The sequence below is a fragment of the Hyperoodon ampullatus genome, assembly GCF_949752795.1.
Source record: "Hyperoodon ampullatus genome assembly, chromosome: 1".
Lineage (NCBI taxonomy): Eukaryota > Metazoa > Chordata > Mammalia > Artiodactyla > Ziphiidae > Hyperoodon > Hyperoodon ampullatus.
The window spans coordinates 38,286,011-38,304,902 of NC_136914.1; the positions used below are offsets into that span (position 1 = coordinate 38,286,011).

Consider the following 18,892-nt stretch of genomic DNA (forward strand, 5'->3'; position numbering starts at 1 on the left):
ACACAAAATTGAAAACGGGGATGAGTGTGGAGGGGCTGTCCAAGAGACACAAATGAGAATGTGCACAGTTGGGTCTTCAGACCCCAAACCTTTCATTTGTTCAGAAGCTTGAGGGCCTAGGGAGTTGCCGGCATTGAGCCAGACACTGGGGACACAGTGGCCATCAAAACAGACGCCACTCACTGTCCAAGTAGCTTAAACGTCTAGTGGTGACTGGATCAAAGATTCACAAAAATAAATAATTATAAACTAAGAAGTACCCTAGAAATTCGGTGCTCTTTCAATTAAGAGGACATCACCTCTCGACAAACACACATGTTCAGTGATCACCAGAACTTATTTATTCCCAGCCCTGAAGATGTCACTGTAGGTATCGGTGATGAAATATACACAGTATACAGTATTTCTGTATTTGTCATTTTGTAAACACTAGTTGAATGAATGTTTCCTCTCCAAAGAGAAAAATGGCACAACAGAGTCAAAATGTGATTTGTTTCAGTTTTATTTTCCTATCTCAGTTTCAGTAAAAGGTTCAGAGAACTGATTGACACATATCAAAAGCTATCTCCCACTCATATACAGTATATACACTGTTTCCACTTTTTCTTTTCCCCTGAACAAGGTGATACTATCTTTGTTCAAACCAAATTACAAATGAAGAGATACTATAAAATGAGAATAAAATGGTGGTGTGTGTGTGCGTGTCGTCTTTTTACTCTCAGACAGTAAAATGTATACCCACCACCACAAGGGGAAAAGCACTGAGGAAACATTTGTACTAAGCAGTTAGTACCATTAGAGTACCTCTCCAAATAGCAAATTTGGAACAATTAGCCATTACTGTAAAGGAAGTTCCTAGTCTTTCATTTTTCTGCCATCACATTGCTACACTGGAATTTAAACCCTCTTCAGAGTGCAAATATAAAAATGATCAAAAGTCAGGGTTTTATGGCAATCTTTGCTAAAGTATATTCTTGATAAAATATATTCTATTTTAATATACATGCTATAAAAGTACACTAAAAATGTCAACCTTTAGAGTGCTGTTAAAATTAAGAATTTACTTTTTTACATATAGAATAATATACACCCAACTCTAAATGTATTAGAGGATAGCTATTACTGTGACCCCAAATATTTCTAGCTTCATATTTTGTTTACCATAATATTGATTTTATAATATGTATTCAGTAATGTGCTCATAATTCTGTTTTGCAGTGCCTCACTCATCACTTTAAAGAAAAATGCAGAGGGAACTGCATATCTCCAAGTTCTTACAGTGCAATTCACCATGTTTTCAACATAAGTTCCTATTACAAAATTTTATTTTTTTAAATTTTGGTAAGTAAATTCTTTTATGATCTACATTTGGAGCTTTTAATGCAGCAAGTAAAAATGAGCAATGTTGAAAATTAACTTGAGGGTAACCTGATTTTAAAAATGATCACTTCCTTCTGTGATAATACCTCCAATGCCAATTCTAAATTTTTATGGAATAGTGTGAAATAATGCTGACTGCACACATCCAGTGGCAATGAATTGACTGAGTGCATGCCAAGACAAGAAATGAGACTCTTGGGACTGACTTTAACTATATCCACCATAATCATGGAGTACACATGATGAGGCTGCTAGTTATAGATGACATCTGTGGAACCCAGGCATATCTGCGATTTTTTTTTTTTTGAGTAGTAGAACAGAAATATAAAAGAATTGAAATTTGTTTCTGATTTAAACAAAAATATTTACTCTTTTCATTAGCAAAACATTCTTAAAATATATCTATTTTTCCTCTGAACATTTAGCCAAGGAGCACTAGGCAATTTTTGAAGGTTTCAGTGCTGACTGTTCAATACAATAAATACAGCTGTAGAGAGCACACAGCAACAATAGCTTATTTACATCCACTGAGAAGAAAGTTATTCTCATCTGGGTACAGTGTCCAGTCCCCCAAAGGAAAGGTTTGGCATTCGTGTGCTTTTTGTTCTTGGTGGGAATCACTTCTGCTTGATTTTCATTGTTGAAAGAAAAAAAAAAATCAGCTGATGGCCTCAGATTTTCTGACATGATGTGAAAGAAGAATGCGAAAAAAATTAGCTGCTACCATGGAGTTAGTCTGGGATTGGGTTTCCAGGCAGATCTTGCTTCTTCCCAGGTGAGTGTCCAGTGGGCTCCACGGGAACTAAGAGGTAGGTGCCCAGGACCCAGGCGTGCTGAGCTGCATCCGGGGACGGGTCACTCTCGCTCAGCTGAGCACCCCCTGCTCTGCCTCATTCACCACCCCTACTCACCACCCTATGTACTGATGCTCGTGGCTACAGAACGTATGGAAACCAGTTCACAGGGAAACAAAAGCGGAGAACTCAACCAAGAGGTGGGCTATGCATGTGTCATCGTCCAGTGCTGCCTCCTGAGCTACTGTCTGTTGTGATCATGGGTGGAGGATGGGAACATATGTTCTTCATAGCAGAATTCTCCTGTGTTTCTCCTGAAAGTTTTTGAAAAGGTTATGTTTTTCCAAACAATTCGATCAAAGTAGAGTCTGATGTCTACTCTTTCTGGCAAACCAATAATGGTAGAAATTTCAGCCTCTCTCTTTTGAATTTCAAACTTACCTAAAAGTGGAATGTTTTTCCCTGGCAAATGATTACTTACTTCTTTGAAAAGTGGACAGTCTTTCTTTTTTGGATCCAACTCAGCCCTTCAGAAAATACTTCAGACTGAAAGAGGAGGAAGTAGAGGAGAACTAACTTCCTATTGTGCCTTACATAAAACATTTTGCTGAAATGAAGAGCAGCTCCGACTACAAAAGTAAATATTTGTGCAAAGGGCACACTGCCAGATGCAATCTCAAGACATCCTCAATTTACTCATAGTGTTGTGACTCTTTGAAACACAAGTCTTTTAAGTGATGAAACCTAGCAAGTAATGGGAAGGAAGTTAACATCAGAAAATACACTTAGAAAAAGTACAGGATATTTTGCCTGGCATTTGCTACTTATTTCATAACTTAGATCAAATAAGTGTTAAATATTCACAGTAATTTCAGAGAAGAAACATTCATGTCTGTAAAACTTCAATCTATTGCATTTTCAACATTTTTCTGTACAATTACAAAATGTCATTTTTTGGTGCTTTCCTGTAGAATTCTTTACTATCAGTCCTTCCCTCTCCAGATCCAGTTATACCTTCAAGGTGGGCTGTAGGATTCCCTTCTCAATGAGATGAGTCTTCAGCGTTTTGTATACATTTAACTGCTGTTCTGGTTGAAGCACCAACAACTGCTGTAGCACTTTGCTGGGATTTGGACCCCTGATAACAGAGCAGAAAAGACAAAGTTCACACTATTATTCTAAGAGAGCTAAAGGAAGCATATACTTGTAATTTAAAATAAACCATGCATTTAAGTGCAGAGGATCAATCTTTACAGAATTGAAACAGCTCTTGATCAGAGCCCACTTTAATGCCCAACGTCAGTGTCAAAGGGAGAAAAAAAAAAAACCCTAGAACTATCTGCATTGAGAGGCATACAGTCTAGATGTGGGAAGAATGCACAAACACAGAAGACAGGAACAACACAAGGCAATTTAGGGAGTGCAGATCTAAGTTCCACAAAAATCCACAAAAAGGCAAATCCTGAGATTGGACAAGACACAGAAACCATTCTGTAAAAAAAAGGACCATTCCTGGTAGATGAGGATAAACCAAAAGAGAACATGAAAACATAATTTAAGTCTTTAGCTTCAAAGAAACGTCAGACAGGGAAGGTACCCTGTTGAAGAAATACCGTCGGGGAACTCTTCCTGAGCCCAGCCCTGAAGCCCCCACCTGGGATCTACAATGGGAACAACAGCCTTTTTTCAAAGAAGGTCTTAGGTAAACCCCAATATAGGAAACAAAATAAAAGCGGATCTGCTTTAGCAGGTGGAGAGCCCTGCCCATCTTCCCCAGCAGCCCCAATGGGGAGGAAATGAGCCCAGGTAGTGTTAAGTAAAGTATCCACTGGGCAGTGACACTGCTCTCCAACAGGTATCATACCAGCCTATGCAGGGGCCTCTCCCTGGGCAGCTCCTTCTGGGGAAGCTCCTCCAACATCCCTGTGCCAGCCCTTCTCTCTGCACCCTCTGATGGTGCACTCTGGGTCAGAAAAGACCCCAACCAGGATTTCCACCCTCCAGAGACACCATGACAGTCAGGGGATTGCAATTTCCTACCTTTTGCACCCTAGAACTCAACCCATTTATAAGCTGGAGATCACTTGTGTTTTTGCACTTACACTGCTAAAGTGCTATTTTGTTAAATTCAGAATGAACCTAATTCAGACTGTGATGTAGATGTATTGTTCTCTGCAATTTCTACAATCCACTTGAAAAGGAAAACCAGAGTGAGCTTACTTTTTGTGGAGAGGGATTAGGGAAATCCAATGAGAAAAAGCAAGATGGAGAATGGCACAGAATTGTGAGAAAGACATTTACATGGGTAATTAAATTTATGACTTATTGCACAATAGCATGGATTAGCCGTCCCATGGGTCACCTTTGTACACGTGGCTCAACTCATTTGCCAAAAACCTGAAGCCATATGTCTCTCACAGCTACAGTCTACTCAAGTCAGGACACAGCTTGCCTTAAATTTCTTCAAAAGATTCAGCAACTTCCTAACATAAACCCAGAGTAGGGCCCACAGAGGAAAGGAAGGCTATTCTAGCAAGTTCAGCTAAATGCAAAATTGTCAGCAGGGGCTCCCAGCTAGTTGCACACTGGCTCTAGCACTGTATTTCTAATCGTCTAAATGTGTACTTTCAAATGGAGGACAACATGGCTCAGCATGACTTTTCCCTTCTGAGAGAACAGCAGATAAAAAAAAAAGTATGAGTTAATGCTCTAAAAGCTGCCATCTTCTGCAAATAAAGAGTTCTAAGGATTTAAAGCCACTAATTACTAATACTCAAATATATCAGTAAATAAATCATATGCAAATGGATTAAATACTCCAATTAAAAAGACAAAGATAGCTGGGTTATAAAAAAAGAAAATCCTTGTGAGAAAAGTGAAACACACTTTAAATATAAGGAAAAAGGCACACAAAAAATAAAAGGATAGACAAAGAAATATTATGCAAACACTAATAAGAAGAAGGCTGATGTAGCTATACTTATATTCAACAAAATAAGCTTTAAACAAGTAGTATATAAAGATGGACATTATAGAATGATACTAAGAGTGATTCCACAGTGAGACACGAGTTCTAAATGTGTGGACACCTAATACAACCTCAATGTATATAAAGCAAAAACTGGGAGATTCTGACAAAGCTCTCTTCGTAACTGATACAGAACAAGCAGATGGAAAAACAAACCAAAAAACCAGTACAGAAGATTTAGCTGAACTTCACCCAGTTGACTTACAACACTAATCCTGAAACTGCACAATGTATATTTGATTCATGTGCACATACAATGTATATCTGAGTAGACAATATGCCTGGGCACAAAACAAGTCATGACAAATATTAATACTGAAGTAATAAAGACACTGCTGACCACAGTGGAATTAAAGCAAAAATCAATAAAGGAAGGAGAATGAGAAAATCTCCATTTCTTTGGAAGCAAATCAATATACTTCTAAATAATCCCATGTCAAAGAAGATATAGAACTGGAAATCAGTAAATATTTGTATTTGAATAATGAAACTACATATATAACGTGGGATGAGAATACTTGAAAGTACTTTAAAAGAGCACTCAAAAAGCAGTAGTTAAGAGGAAATATATAATGTTAGATAAATATATTAGACAAGAAAGCTGAAAATCAGTAATCTAAGCTTTATCTCAAGAAGCTTGAAAAGGAACAGAAAATTGAACCTAAAGAAAGATAAAGGATGCAAAAACAGAAATATAGATCAATGGAACAGCACAGAAAGCCCAGAAGTAAACCCACACACCTATGGTCAATTAATCTATGACAAAGGAGGCAAGAATATATAAGGGAGAAAAGACAGTCTCTTCAATAAGTGGTGCTGGGAAAACTGGACAGCTACATGTAAAAGAATGAAATTAGAACATTCTCTAACACTATACATACACAAAAATAAACTCAAAATGGATCAAAGACCTAAATATAAGGCTGAACACTATAAAACTCTGAGAGGAAAACATAGGGAGAACACTCTTTGACATAAGTTGCAGCAATATCTTTTGGGATCCACCTCCTAGAGTAATGAAAATAAAAACAAAAATATTCCGTAATCATTAAAATAGTAACTTCTCAGTTTTCCTTCTGCCCACCCTCCACCCAGTCCCTGGCTATCATCATCCTACGTTCTGTCTCCTTGAATTTGACTTCCTTAAGTACCTCATAAATAGAATCATACATTATTTATTTGTTTGTTTATTTTTGCATTACGCGGGCCTCTCACTGTTGTGGCCTCTCCCGTTGCGGAGCACAGGCTCTGGACGCGCAGGCTCAGCGGCCATGGCTCACGGGCCCAGCCTCTCCGCGGCACGTGGGATCCTCCCGGACTGGGGAACAAACCCGTGTCCCCTGCATCGGCAGGCGGACTCTCAACCACTGCGCCACCAGGGAAGCCCTATCTGTTTATTTTGACTGGCTTATTTCACTTGGCTTAATGTCTTAATGTTGAAGCATGTGTCAGAATTTCCTTCCATTTTAAGGCTGAATGATATTCTACTGTAGGTATATACCAGATTTTGTTTATCTGTTGATGGACACTTGGGTTGCTTCCACATTTTGGCTATTGTGAATAATGCTGCTCTGAACATGGGTGTACAAATGTCTCTTCCAGTCCCTTTCAATCCTTGTAGGTATATACCCAGAACTGGGATTGCTGGGCATACAGTAATTCTATTTTAATCTGTTGAGGCAGCACCACATTGTTTCTATAGCAGCACACCATTTTAACATTGCCATCAGCAGTGCAAGGGTTCCAATTTCTCCACATCTTGCCAACGCTTTTTAAAAAAATAATAATCATTTTAGTGGGTGTAAAGTGATATTTCATTGTGGTTTTAATTTGCCTTTCCCTAATGGTTAATGATGTTGAACATCTATGTCTTTGGAGAAAAGTCTATTTAAGTCCTTTGCCCATTTTTGAATTGGGTTTTTATGGTAAATTTTAGGAGTTCTCTATATAGTTTAGATATTAATCCCTTACCAGATATGCAATTTGCAAATGTTTTCTCCCATTCTGTGGGTTGCCTTTACACTCTGTTGGTAGTGTCTTTTGATGCACAAAAGTTTTAAATGTTGATGAACTCAATTTTGTCCATTTTTTCTTTTGTTACCTGTGCCTTATAGTAAGTTGAATCAGGAAGTGTGTATTTTCCAATTTTGTTCTTCCTTTTCAGGACTGCTTTTGGCTATTTGGGATTCCATATGAATTTCGGGTGGATTTTTCTAGTTTTGCAAAAAATGAATTTTGATAGGGATTGCATTGAAACTGGATATTGCTTTGGGCAGATTATTTCTTCCCATTTTTTAAAATGTTTTTAATTTCCTTCAGCAGTGTTTTATAGTTTTCAGTGACATAGTTTCAGTTAAACTCTGTTTATTTCTGAGTGATTATTTTTGATGCTATTGTAAATTTAATTGTTTTCCTAATTTCCTTTTTAGATTGCTCATTGCAGTGTATAGAAACACAATGGATTTTTGTGTCTTGAATTTGTATCCTGCTACTTTGCTTAATTTGTTTATTAGTTTTAACAGGTCTGTGAGTCTGTGTATGTTTTAACAGGTCTGTGAGTCTGTGTATGTAATCTTTAGGATTTTCTACATGTGAGTGTATCATCTGGGAACAGAGACAGTTTTACTTCTTTTCCAGTTTGGATGCCTTGTACTTGTTTTTCTTGCCTAGTTGCTCTGGCTAGAACTTCCAATGCAATGTGAATAGAAGTTGTGGAGGCAGGCATTCTTGTCTTTTTTCTGATCTTAGAGGAAAAGCATTCAGTCTTTCACCACTGAGTGTGATGTTAGCAGTGGGTTTTTCATAAATGTCCTTTATCATGTTGGAAATTTCTTTCCAAAAAAAAACAAAAACAAAAATAAATAAACAAATGGGACCTAATTAAACTTAAAAGCTTTTCCACAGCAAAGGAAACTACAAACAAAACGAAAAGACATCCCACAGAATGGGAGAAAATACTTGCAAATGAAGTGACTAACAAGAGATTAATCTCCAAAATATACAAAACAACTCATGCAGCTCTATGTCAAAAAAAAACACAACCCAGTCAAAAAATGGGCAGAAGATCTAAATAGACATTTCTCCAAAGAAGACACACAGATGGCCAAGAAGCACATGGAAAGATGCTCAACATCATTAATTATCAGACAAATGCAAATCAAAACTACAATGAGGTACAGCCAGAAAAAGGAACAAAACTGGGTCATTTGTAGAGATGTGGATGGATCTAGAGACTGTCATACAGAGTGAAGTAAGTCAGAAAGAGAAAAGCAAATACCGTATATTAACACATATATGTGGAACCTAGAAAAATGGTATAGATGAACCAGTTTGCAGGGCAGAAATAGAGACACAGATGTAGAGAACAAAAGTATGGACACCAAGGGGGGAAAGTGGTGGGGGGGGGTGATGGTGGTGGTGGTGTGATGAATGGGGAGATTGGGATTGACATGTATACACTAATATGTATGAAATGGATAACTAGTAAGGACCTACTGTATAAAAAAAAAATTTAAAAATCAAAAAAAAAAAAAACCTACAATGAGGTATCACCTCACACCAGTCAGAATGCCCATCATCAAAAAGTCCACAAACAATAAATGCTAAAGAGGGTGTGGAGAAAAGGGAACCCTCCTACACTGTTGGTGGGGATATAAATTGGTAAACCCACTGTGGAGAACAGTACAGAGGTTCCTTAAAAAATTAAAAATAGAACTACCATATGATCCAGCAATCTAACTCCTGGGCATATATTCAGAGAAAACCATAATTCATAAAGATATATGCAACCCCAATATTCACTGCAGCACTATGGTACAATAGCCAAGACATGGAAGTAACCTAAATGTTCATTGACAGAGGAGTAAAGAAGATGTGGTACATATATACAATGGAATATTACTCAGCCATAAAAAAGAGCAAAATAATGCCATTTTCAGCAACACGGATGGACCTAGAGATTATCATACTAAGTAAAGTAAGTGAAGTAAGTCAGACAAGGACAAATACCATATGATATCACTCATATGTGGAATCTAATTTTTACAAATGAACTTATTTACAAAACAGAAACAGACTCACAGATTTCGAAAACAAACGTATGGTTACCAAAGGCGAAACATGGAGGAGGGGGGGCCGATAAACTAGGAGCTTGTGATTAACACACACACACTACTATATATAAAATAGATAACCAACAAGGACCTACTGTATAGCAAAGGGAACTCTACTCAGTATTCTATAATAACCTATATGGGTAAAGAGTCTGAAAAAGAATGAATATTTGTATAACTGAATCACTTCGCTGTACACCTGAAACTAGCACAGCATTGTAAATCAACTATACGGCAATACAGTTTTTAAAAAAGATAAAGGAATAAAAGATGAGAGTAGACATCAATGAAATAGGAAACAAATACACAGCAGAGAAAGGTAAAGTCAGAATGTGATTCTTTGAAAAGATTAATGAAATAGATAAACTAACAAGACGGCTCAAGGAAAATAAAAGTTAATACAGAAATGCTCACACTACTATGGGTATATACTTAAAATGCATATTTAGGGACCTATAAATATGAGTTTCAATCCACATAACTCTAAAGGAAATACAGGTTTTCTAGGCTCAGACACCAGTAGAGACCGTGGCATATAAAGTTAACATGTGGTTGATGTGATTAGCTTTCACACCTCAAACTGGCATTTCAGGGCAGATCCAAAACATTAAAGTTTAGTAATGAGAATAAAGCACCCCATATAAAACAGCAACACCCTCCAACTACCCCTCCCCGCCTCTCCACTCCCCACCTGCACCCCATACACACCCATAATCCCTCGGCCTGCTCTGCTTTTCTCCGTGGCTCTTATAACCACCAAACAAGCTACATTTGTTTGTTCTCCACTTCTGCCCCTTCTCCCTCCCACTCCCCAGGAAGAAAATAAGCCCTAAGGACAGGAACTTGGTTTGTTTTGTTCTCTGCTATATCTGTGCCCAGAACATTCCCCAACACATAGCAGGCACTCAAGCAATAACTGGTGGACTGGATGAATCATTATGTCCTCCTCCTTTAAAAGTAACTCTTAGGGTTCACTGTCACCACAATGTCCACAGTTGAGAAATTAAATCTCCTGCTGTTCCAAATCTAGTACCATTCACCCACTCTAAATGAATCTTAACTCAGCCCTATAAGACTATGACATATACTATTTTTTAACTTGTTCTAATGTAAGGGAAATAATTATAATTTAATCATACTGCCCAAGGCTACAGTGTGACACAGTTCCAGGAGCCACCATTCCCTTTGCTGTTATAGATTACCAATGACAAAAAAAAGTAACTAATTCAAACTAATGCCTATCGAAATGAGAACTCCAAGAAATCATCTAATAAAACATTTTTTAAAAATCTAGAAGTACCTTATAAAACTTGTGATGTATACATGCACAAAAGTTGCCATCAAATACTGACAATCAAATCTGTCCATTATCCCGCCATGTCCAGGAATGGTGTTTGCAAAATCCTTCAGAAAAAAACAAACATATTAGTAACTTTTCAAAAAAAATCACCTGCTGTAAAACTCCTATCTGTAAATGTCTCCTTAACATCACGGACTTGAAGGAAAATACTTTACTATTGGATTTTCCCACTAAATACAAACTTATTAGAACATGTCCAACAGATTAAAACTGCATCTTTGGAATATGTGCCCATGTTAGAATGACTACTGAATTGACCCACAGCTTTCAAATAACACTAATTAAATATTAATTAAATCTAGCACTAACTTTTTTTAGTTAATAAAACTTTTTCTAAATCAAAAATGCTATCGGCTATTACTAATCTAATCTTATAGCTGGGTCTTCCGTTTAATCAGAAACTATTTGGGGAGCTATTTTAGCATTGTTGACAGATATACAACTGGTTCTAGCTCATGTTTATCCTAATGGTTCTTACTCTGAAATAAATATTTTACTACTGTGATAAATATTTCTTTTTTTTATGTGTTGGGGTAAAAAGGAAATCAAAATAGATAGTTCATTTGGGACATGTTAGTCCATTAAATGGCCAAATTAAGGGAATGGTTAGTAAGCCTCTGCAGATTGACCCTGTATAGATCCATCCACACGTGTCAGGGCCCAGGAAATGGAAATGACTAATTGTCCTTCTCGTTTACTCAAGCAGCCTAAAAACCTCTAAAATGCAACAGCGATTATACCTTCATTTCAGACATGAAAAGAAACCTCACCATTCACCAAGAAACCTTGGATTGGAGACCATTCTAAACATAACATTTCTCTGTTTAAAACAACTATTGAAAAACTCTTTGGTTAATTTTTGCCAACACATTTCCTTCCTTCTCTTCCCTACTAACCCAAGCACAATAGAGCCGTGGTAACCCCATCCCGCTTTGCTGTTTGCAGCCTTTACAGGCCTCTCGTCTTGCATAGCTATTGCTACGGTTCTTTGTGGATGTGTATTATCTCCCCTAGTAGGTGGTGAGCATCATGAGAACAGGGACAACATCTTGTACACTTTTGCGTATTGCATTCCACCTAATCTAGTATCTTCCCCACTGCAAGTGCTCGCTGAGTTCGCGTATTTATTTCCCTGACCTCTGGGATCTGGCCACCACTCTGTAGTCTAACCGCCTACTCCCTACCATGGCCACAGTGTTCCTCTTCCCCTTCCAGCGGCTGATCTCCTCTACTCCTTTGCACTTGCTGGAACTCCCTTCCTTCGATTTCTCTGCAGGACTCATTCTCTTCCCTTCCTGATATCCCTGCTCAAATGCCACCTCCTCAGAGAAGCCCGCCCTGACCACCCCACCTTCAGTAGCCACTCTCTAACTCCCAATGGCAAACATTCAGTCTTAACTTAGTGAAGCCATGTGAGGAGAGTTAAGATAACAGGCCAAATATATCTCACTTTATGAGAATTTAAGTTAAACAAAACATAGGGCTAATTTTAAGTATCTGGAACAGGGTCAGCAAAATATGTCCCACAGACCAATTCCAGCCCACTACCTGTTTCTTGTAAGTACAGTTTTATTAGAACCCAGCCACACCCATTCATTGATGTATTGTCCACGGGGCTCTCACACTACAGTGGAAGACTTCAGAACTGAGCAGTTTGCAATATTGCTGCTATTAGCATATGATTTGGCCCTTTACAGAAAGAGTTTGCTGACCCTTGGTTCAGCAGAATGGACAGTTACATATCCAAAGGCTCTCTTGCACTTCCCTTCACTTGAGACTGTAACAGGACACTAAACTTAGACAATTCATAGCTGGATTCTTGGATGAACACTTGAAGGACCAAGATTCTGTGCCTGTCCCAGCATTAAGTGACACATGCCATTTCTAGAAAAGAGGGTGATATAACACTTTAAAATGTATTAACACGGCATGACCAAAACCTAACAAGAAAGAATATATACTCTGTGAGGCTGACACAAATAGGGTGGAAAGGTTTTTGCCCACGGGCTTAATGCGGGAGACCAAAAGAGAACCAAATTCCAACTATATTACATTCTCTAATTATATTCTGTAACACTGTAGCAAAGAATCTAAAACACACACCTTGATTTTGAAAGCTCTTTTGAATCCGCTGGCAAAGAATCCTCCAAATGGGCCAATCAAAGATGCAAATGTGGAAAGAGCAATGCTGTGTATCTGGAAAGGATACAAGCTTACTGTTTCCTAAAGAGGGAAAAAAACGGAGAGGGGTTGGGGCTAACTGCATGAAAAATGTATTCAAGCACGCCACCTAAACTCAGAGCCATTATATATAAACACTAAGTCAAAGCACATGCCATATTTTTGTTAATTTCACAAACTTTCAAGATCATAGGAAATAATAAATGTGTAAGCTCTCGTTACCACTCTGCTTATTCAGCCTGCACTCCCTATTCCCTCTGTAAGCGTACTGAAAGCGCCTGGTGTGCTAAAATCTGATAGGCTACTTTTCTAATTTGTCTAGAAACTTCTACATCACTTGGGTCATAGGCTTACCAAGAATCAGTTAATTTCTGACATTGTTTTTTACCAGTAGCACTCTGTTTTTGTAATTATATAATGTATTTTGTATTTGTATTTTATTTCACTTTAATGTTATATGACAAATGAGGGAAAAGTTGGTCTTTCTCTTAAAATTAAGTTAAATGCTGTGGAAACACCTGAAAATAAAATGCTTAAAAAGACTACCAAAATTAGCATCAGCAAGACAATTATAAAAGATTTGGGGAGGAAACCACAAAAATTGAGAATTCTGCAGTCAAATTACTTGTAAATTCTTAGTTCTTACTCCACTTTAAATAAACTGAAACTACAAATTGTAGAGAGTGCATAATGGGTGTGGTTTAAGAAAGATCACTAAGAACTCCAATCTTTGGACCTGTTCGCAAAGGAAAGGCCTTGCCCCAATCAAAGATTAGCAGTATCAAAGAGTTTTACAGCAGATAATAGATGGCTTGGACACTGAAAAAATTCTTGGAATCAATGTATTGAGCCCTCAAGTAGAGAAATAATTTGTTGGTTAACCTTCTTCTCAAAAATTAACTTTAGTTAAAAGTTAAATATTTCAGGGAATTCCCTGGAGGTCCAGTGATTAGGAGTTGGCGCTTTCACTGCCAGAGCCCAGGGTTCAATTCCTGGTCAGGGAACTAAGATCCCGCAAGCTGTGTAGCACGGCCAAATAAATAATAAACGTTTCAGATGCATTCATGTGTACACACACACACACACACAATTATTTGATTCCCCACTTTAACCAACCACCCACTAGTCCTAGTAGCATAGACAGCATGTCAACATCCTTCAAGGTTGCCTTTAAATGGCAGCAGTGTGCTTTTGGAAGGGAAACTGATTTTTAGAAACAGCAGCTTTCTGTAATAGTAAAAGTCTCCTAAAAATCAAGGAATTTTTGAGCTGGTGAATTTTAATTAAGTTTTAAATTGAGTCAATTTATACCAGTTACACGTGAAACTCATTATAACGTTTGATTTGTAGAAATCTAAGAGACATTTTAAAATGTTTTCAAGATAAATTACCACCAGTATTCAAACCATTAGGCAAGTAAGTTTCTAACAGACAACTGGTTTGTGATAGTAATATTAACTTTATATACAAAAAAGGGAAATCACAAGGGGATAGAATATATGATTGATGCCAAGCAGACAGTGATCTGTATTACAGACTTAAAAATTCTGCAGAAATCGATCTCTTGCAATAAATGAAGCTTAATCTTTGGGAGGGAGGATCCCCACCATGTTTATCTTACCTGTCTCAACAATGCCTTCAAAAAGGGAGGAAGTGAATAACTCTGAAGCTGGAAAAGTTCTGAGGGTTCACATTCTGTAACGAAGGAGTTTACATCACTTCGGTATTCCACTGGGCAGACAAAGTACTGGTATTTGGATAACACATAAGCGGCCTAAATAACAAAGCAAGCGTTCGTAAAACATTGAATGAAAATATCTGTATGTATGTATGTGTGCGTGTGTGTGCGTGCGCGTGTGTGTATATATATAAAATTTTTAAAATATATATATGTTATGTGTCAGAAAGGCCAGAAACAGAATGCCAAATTTTCCTCGCATTCACATCCTGCCATGTATTTTCAAAGTTAAATGACCATAACCGATGGAATAAAAGACTTTAAAAAGCCATTAGAAAACAAAAGTTTTTGGAAATCAGTATGATTATAATCTCAGTATAACCACAATAAAAAAGAGGGAAGGGGAAAGTGAGAAAAAGAAGCCGATTTGAACATTTAGACAAGCATTATAGCAAGGTTTTACTTTTTTTAAGAACACATTTAATGTCAGCAGAAGCTAACAATTATAAAGGTATGGGAGAGTACAGGACTAAAGTTTCTTGCATAAAGGTTATATTAATTTCATCAATTAAAAAATAAACCGTGATTCAAAATTACTAAGAAAACAGCACAGGTGAAAAACACCATTGTTCTTAACCAACCCAGACAATGTTGACTAAATTATTCTTTCCCTGGACACATCACTGCAATTTTTAAAACTAGCTGTCCTCAGCCATGGAAGAAGATACATAAAAACAAAATATCTTATTATAAATTTAAATTGCTAGACAATAGTTCATTTTCTTTCTTTTACAGACATTCACACCATTATACTGCTCAAAAATGGTTAATAGAAGTACAAATATGACACTAGAAATGGATATAAATTGATTTTGCTTCCAAACAACCAGTTACCTCAAAATTACTTATTAAAAAAAATATAAGCTCCCTCCTCCTTATTTCGTCATGCATTACATTCTTATAGGATAGCTCTTTATTTTCTTCCAATGATATGGCTGTTCTTGTAGTATTTCTAAATTGTCTTTAATGATACCAGATTCTTGTAGTAGTATTTAACTTAATAATCCCTTCTTCATAATGTATAATCATTGGACAGGACCAGATCCCTTTTCATTATTCTGTTCATCAGTTATTACCTCATTGATATTCTAACAAATAAACAATGGAATAATTTTTTTAATTCTATTGCAATTTTCATTGAGAATGAACTATACTGATAAACAGGAATTATGGTGGTTTTCCCCTCCAGCCTGGCCCATTTCCATTTATTTGTATATTTGCTCCCTCTCAAAGCTCTATGTTGTTATTAGTCACTCTATATTTGGCTATAGAATATATTCTAGAACTGTTAGGGACAAGATTCTTAAAAAATTAAACTTCCTGACAGTAATTTTTTTTGGTATATTTATCTTATATCCAGCCATTTTTCTGTACCTTTTTTGATTTCTCACAAGACACCTTTGAGTAAAAACCTAAATTCCATAATTGTACACTAATTTTTAAAACATTAACAATATCCATTATTCATAGCTAAAAGTAAACATCAATTATTTTTAACAAACTTTTTCTGTAAACTGGACTCACAGCAGTAAGCACCCACTAGCCCAAGCAGCTGGCATGTGTTAAAGAGACAGAACTCTTCAATATCATTTGCATTCTCTACTTTTATTCAAAGCCACCACCCCTCCCAGCACCTGTGCACCCACAAGGCAGAACAGCTGTTAGAAACTAGCAAAACACAACAGCCTAGCTTTATATGAGAATCAGCTGAGGGAGTTAATTGACCTGGGAGAGGGCTAGGACATAGGTGTTGTGTAAGCTCCCCAGGTGGTTCTAATATGAGGTTAGGATGAGAGTTACTGGGCTATAGAATACAGGCATACCTCGTTTTATTGCACGCACTTTATTGTGCTTCACAGGTACTGTGTTTTTCACAAATTGAAGGTCTATGGCAACCCTGCCTCAAACAAGTCTAATGGTACCATTTTTCCAACTGCAAGACTTCAGTGGAGGAAGTAACTACAGATGTGGTAAAATAGTAAGAGAATTAGAAGTGGAGCCTGAAGAGGGGAATGAATTGCTGCAATCTCATTATAAAATGTTCACGGCTGAGGAATTACTTCTTATGAATGAGTAAACAAAGTGGTTTCTTGAGATGAACTGTATTCCTGGTGAAGATGCTGTGAAGACTGTTGAAATGACAACAAAGGATTTAGAATATTACATAAACGTAGTTGGTAAAGCAGCTGCAGAGTTTGAGAGGGTTGACTCCAATTCTGAAAGAAGTTCTACTGAGCAGGGTAAAGTGCTATCAAACAGCCTTGCATGCTACAGAGAAATCCTTCATGAAAGAAGAGACGATCGATGTGGCAGACCTCCTTGCTGTCTTATTCAAGAGACTGCCTCAGCCACCCACCTTCAGCAACCACCACCCTGATCAGTCAGCAGCATCAACATCTGGGCAAGACCCCCGCTGGCAAAAAGATTATGACTCAGCGAAGGCTCAGATGAGGCTTAGCATTTTTTAGCCATAAAGTATTTAAAATTAAGGTATGTACACTGGTTTTTTTTAGACTTAATCTAGTACACACTTAATAGACTACAGTATAATGTAACTGTAACTTTTATATTCACTGGGAAACCAAAACATTCACGTGACTTGCATTATAGCAATACTCTCTTTATTGTGGTGGCCTGGAACTGAAGCTGCAATATCTCTGAGGTATGCCTGTGGATTCTGTCTAGTGGGCTTCAGTTAATACATTATTAGCATTTTCTGTTTTAATTCTTTTAGGTTCAGAATAGACTAATAAACTTGCTACCACTTTTCAAAATATAAATAAAATAAAAATCCTAGTGAAACTCACAATGAATCCAAAGATGACTGTGGAAAAGAAACCGCCAATGAATCCTTCCCAAGTCTTCTTAGGAGACAACTGAAAAAGGCCAAATAGAATTAGAAAGAGTTACTGCACTCACAAAACACACAGATACATATGTTCAATAAATTCCCATAATACTTTGTACCTCTCTCCTTCTTTTTTTCGTATTGGAAAGGCTTTGCAACCCTTTTTCCTTCAGTCCATGATGGTGATTTATTTGTGCAAATCTCTCTAGTAGAGTCGAACACATATTAGGCCTTCAGACATCCTACATAGTGTGAATATGTTTGTTTCTGTAAATAGCCTCAATTTGCTTTTTTCACTCAAAGGACTATAAACTCTATGCTAAAATAAATGTCCCGTGATGTTCATGCTTATATAAACCCCCAGGATAATGTAATAAGGATGAGATATATTCATTCATTCTAAGTATACATGGTCTGTGTTGACCTACTACTGATCAAAAATAGAATGAGTATAACAAAACATGGATTCTGCAGCACCCCAGATTTTCATATATTCCCAAATGCCAAGCTTACAACAGTCCTCTTTCTGAAATGGCAAAAAAGCTCCGTAGCCCTAGGTACAGTATTTGCATCACAAGTATGCACATATCCTCCCTCCTTTAGTCACTATATATGTCTTTCTCCATGAAGAAACATATTGGGCTTCTGAGAATACCGTTTGTTTCAGATTCCGGCTATTGTTTATTAGTCCATGGAGCATTCAGGGAGAGAAATCTGGAAGAAAGTCTAGAACTTGGTGAAGCAGGGGCAGGAGAAAAAGATTTAGGAGTAGACAGTGCTAACTGGCTGAGGCTCTCCGTAAGATAAGGACTCAGTACAGGGCTATGATCGTCAGGAGATCACTGACGGCCTCTGTGATATTCCTTTCAGTGGATCAATGGGAACAGAAGCCAAATAAATATCGGAGGGAAGTTTCTGAGATAGAAATGGGTGATATGCTAAACTACATGAGCTCTTGTCCTGAAGTTTATAAAGCACCAAGGCTTTCTTGACCAATCTGACAATTCCGCCATAGAGAAGTGACTGATATACACTGTCTCCTAGGATAGTTCAGTATTATTGTCATGAAGTAGGAGTTGACTCAAATTCAGAAGTGCCTGCTGATTATTTTAAAGGTAGCTTATCGAATTAAATTGACCCATATCATATTGATTTAGGGGTTAACTTGCTTAATTACATCTGCATATATTATACAACTAATCCAGCCTGGTAATTCACTAGAAATTGATGTTCAAAATCAGACAGTGAGATTCTTCTACAGCCTCTGAGGGCTCCTAAGCCAAAAACTTCTCAGCTGGTATAAAAGCCTTGACTACTTCACCACTTGCTCTTGTGCTGAAATAAGCTTTAGAAACTTTAGAAATGTATATAGCTTGCTGGCCAGTATCCCCACAGCTCAGCTTAATGCTGTGTGCTGGACTCCTATGTGGGCTTCCCCACATAGGATTCAT

At 37.4% G+C, this 18,892-nt stretch overlaps 1 protein-coding gene across 1 annotated transcript in view; it reads right to left on the reverse strand.

The window, feature by feature from the left end:
- Positions 1 to 3,065: 3,065 nt before the first annotated feature.
- Positions 3,066 to 18,892, reverse strand: part of CDS1 (CDP-diacylglycerol synthase 1) — a gene marked incomplete at its 5' end in the record, with an annotated part of 69,208 nt that continues 53,381 nt past the window's right edge. Inside the window, 5 exons of the mRNA XM_079714981.1 lie at positions 3,066 to 3,312; positions 10,615 to 10,718; positions 12,778 to 12,897; positions 14,477 to 14,629; positions 17,401 to 17,469. Of these exons, the coding sequence (XP_079571107.1) occupies positions 3,183 to 3,312; positions 10,615 to 10,718; positions 12,778 to 12,897; positions 14,477 to 14,629; positions 17,401 to 17,469 (576 nt within the window). The 3' untranslated portion in view covers positions 3,066 to 3,182. The remainder of the gene's footprint in view (positions 3,313 to 10,614; positions 10,719 to 12,777; positions 12,898 to 14,476; positions 14,630 to 17,400; positions 17,470 to 18,892) is intronic.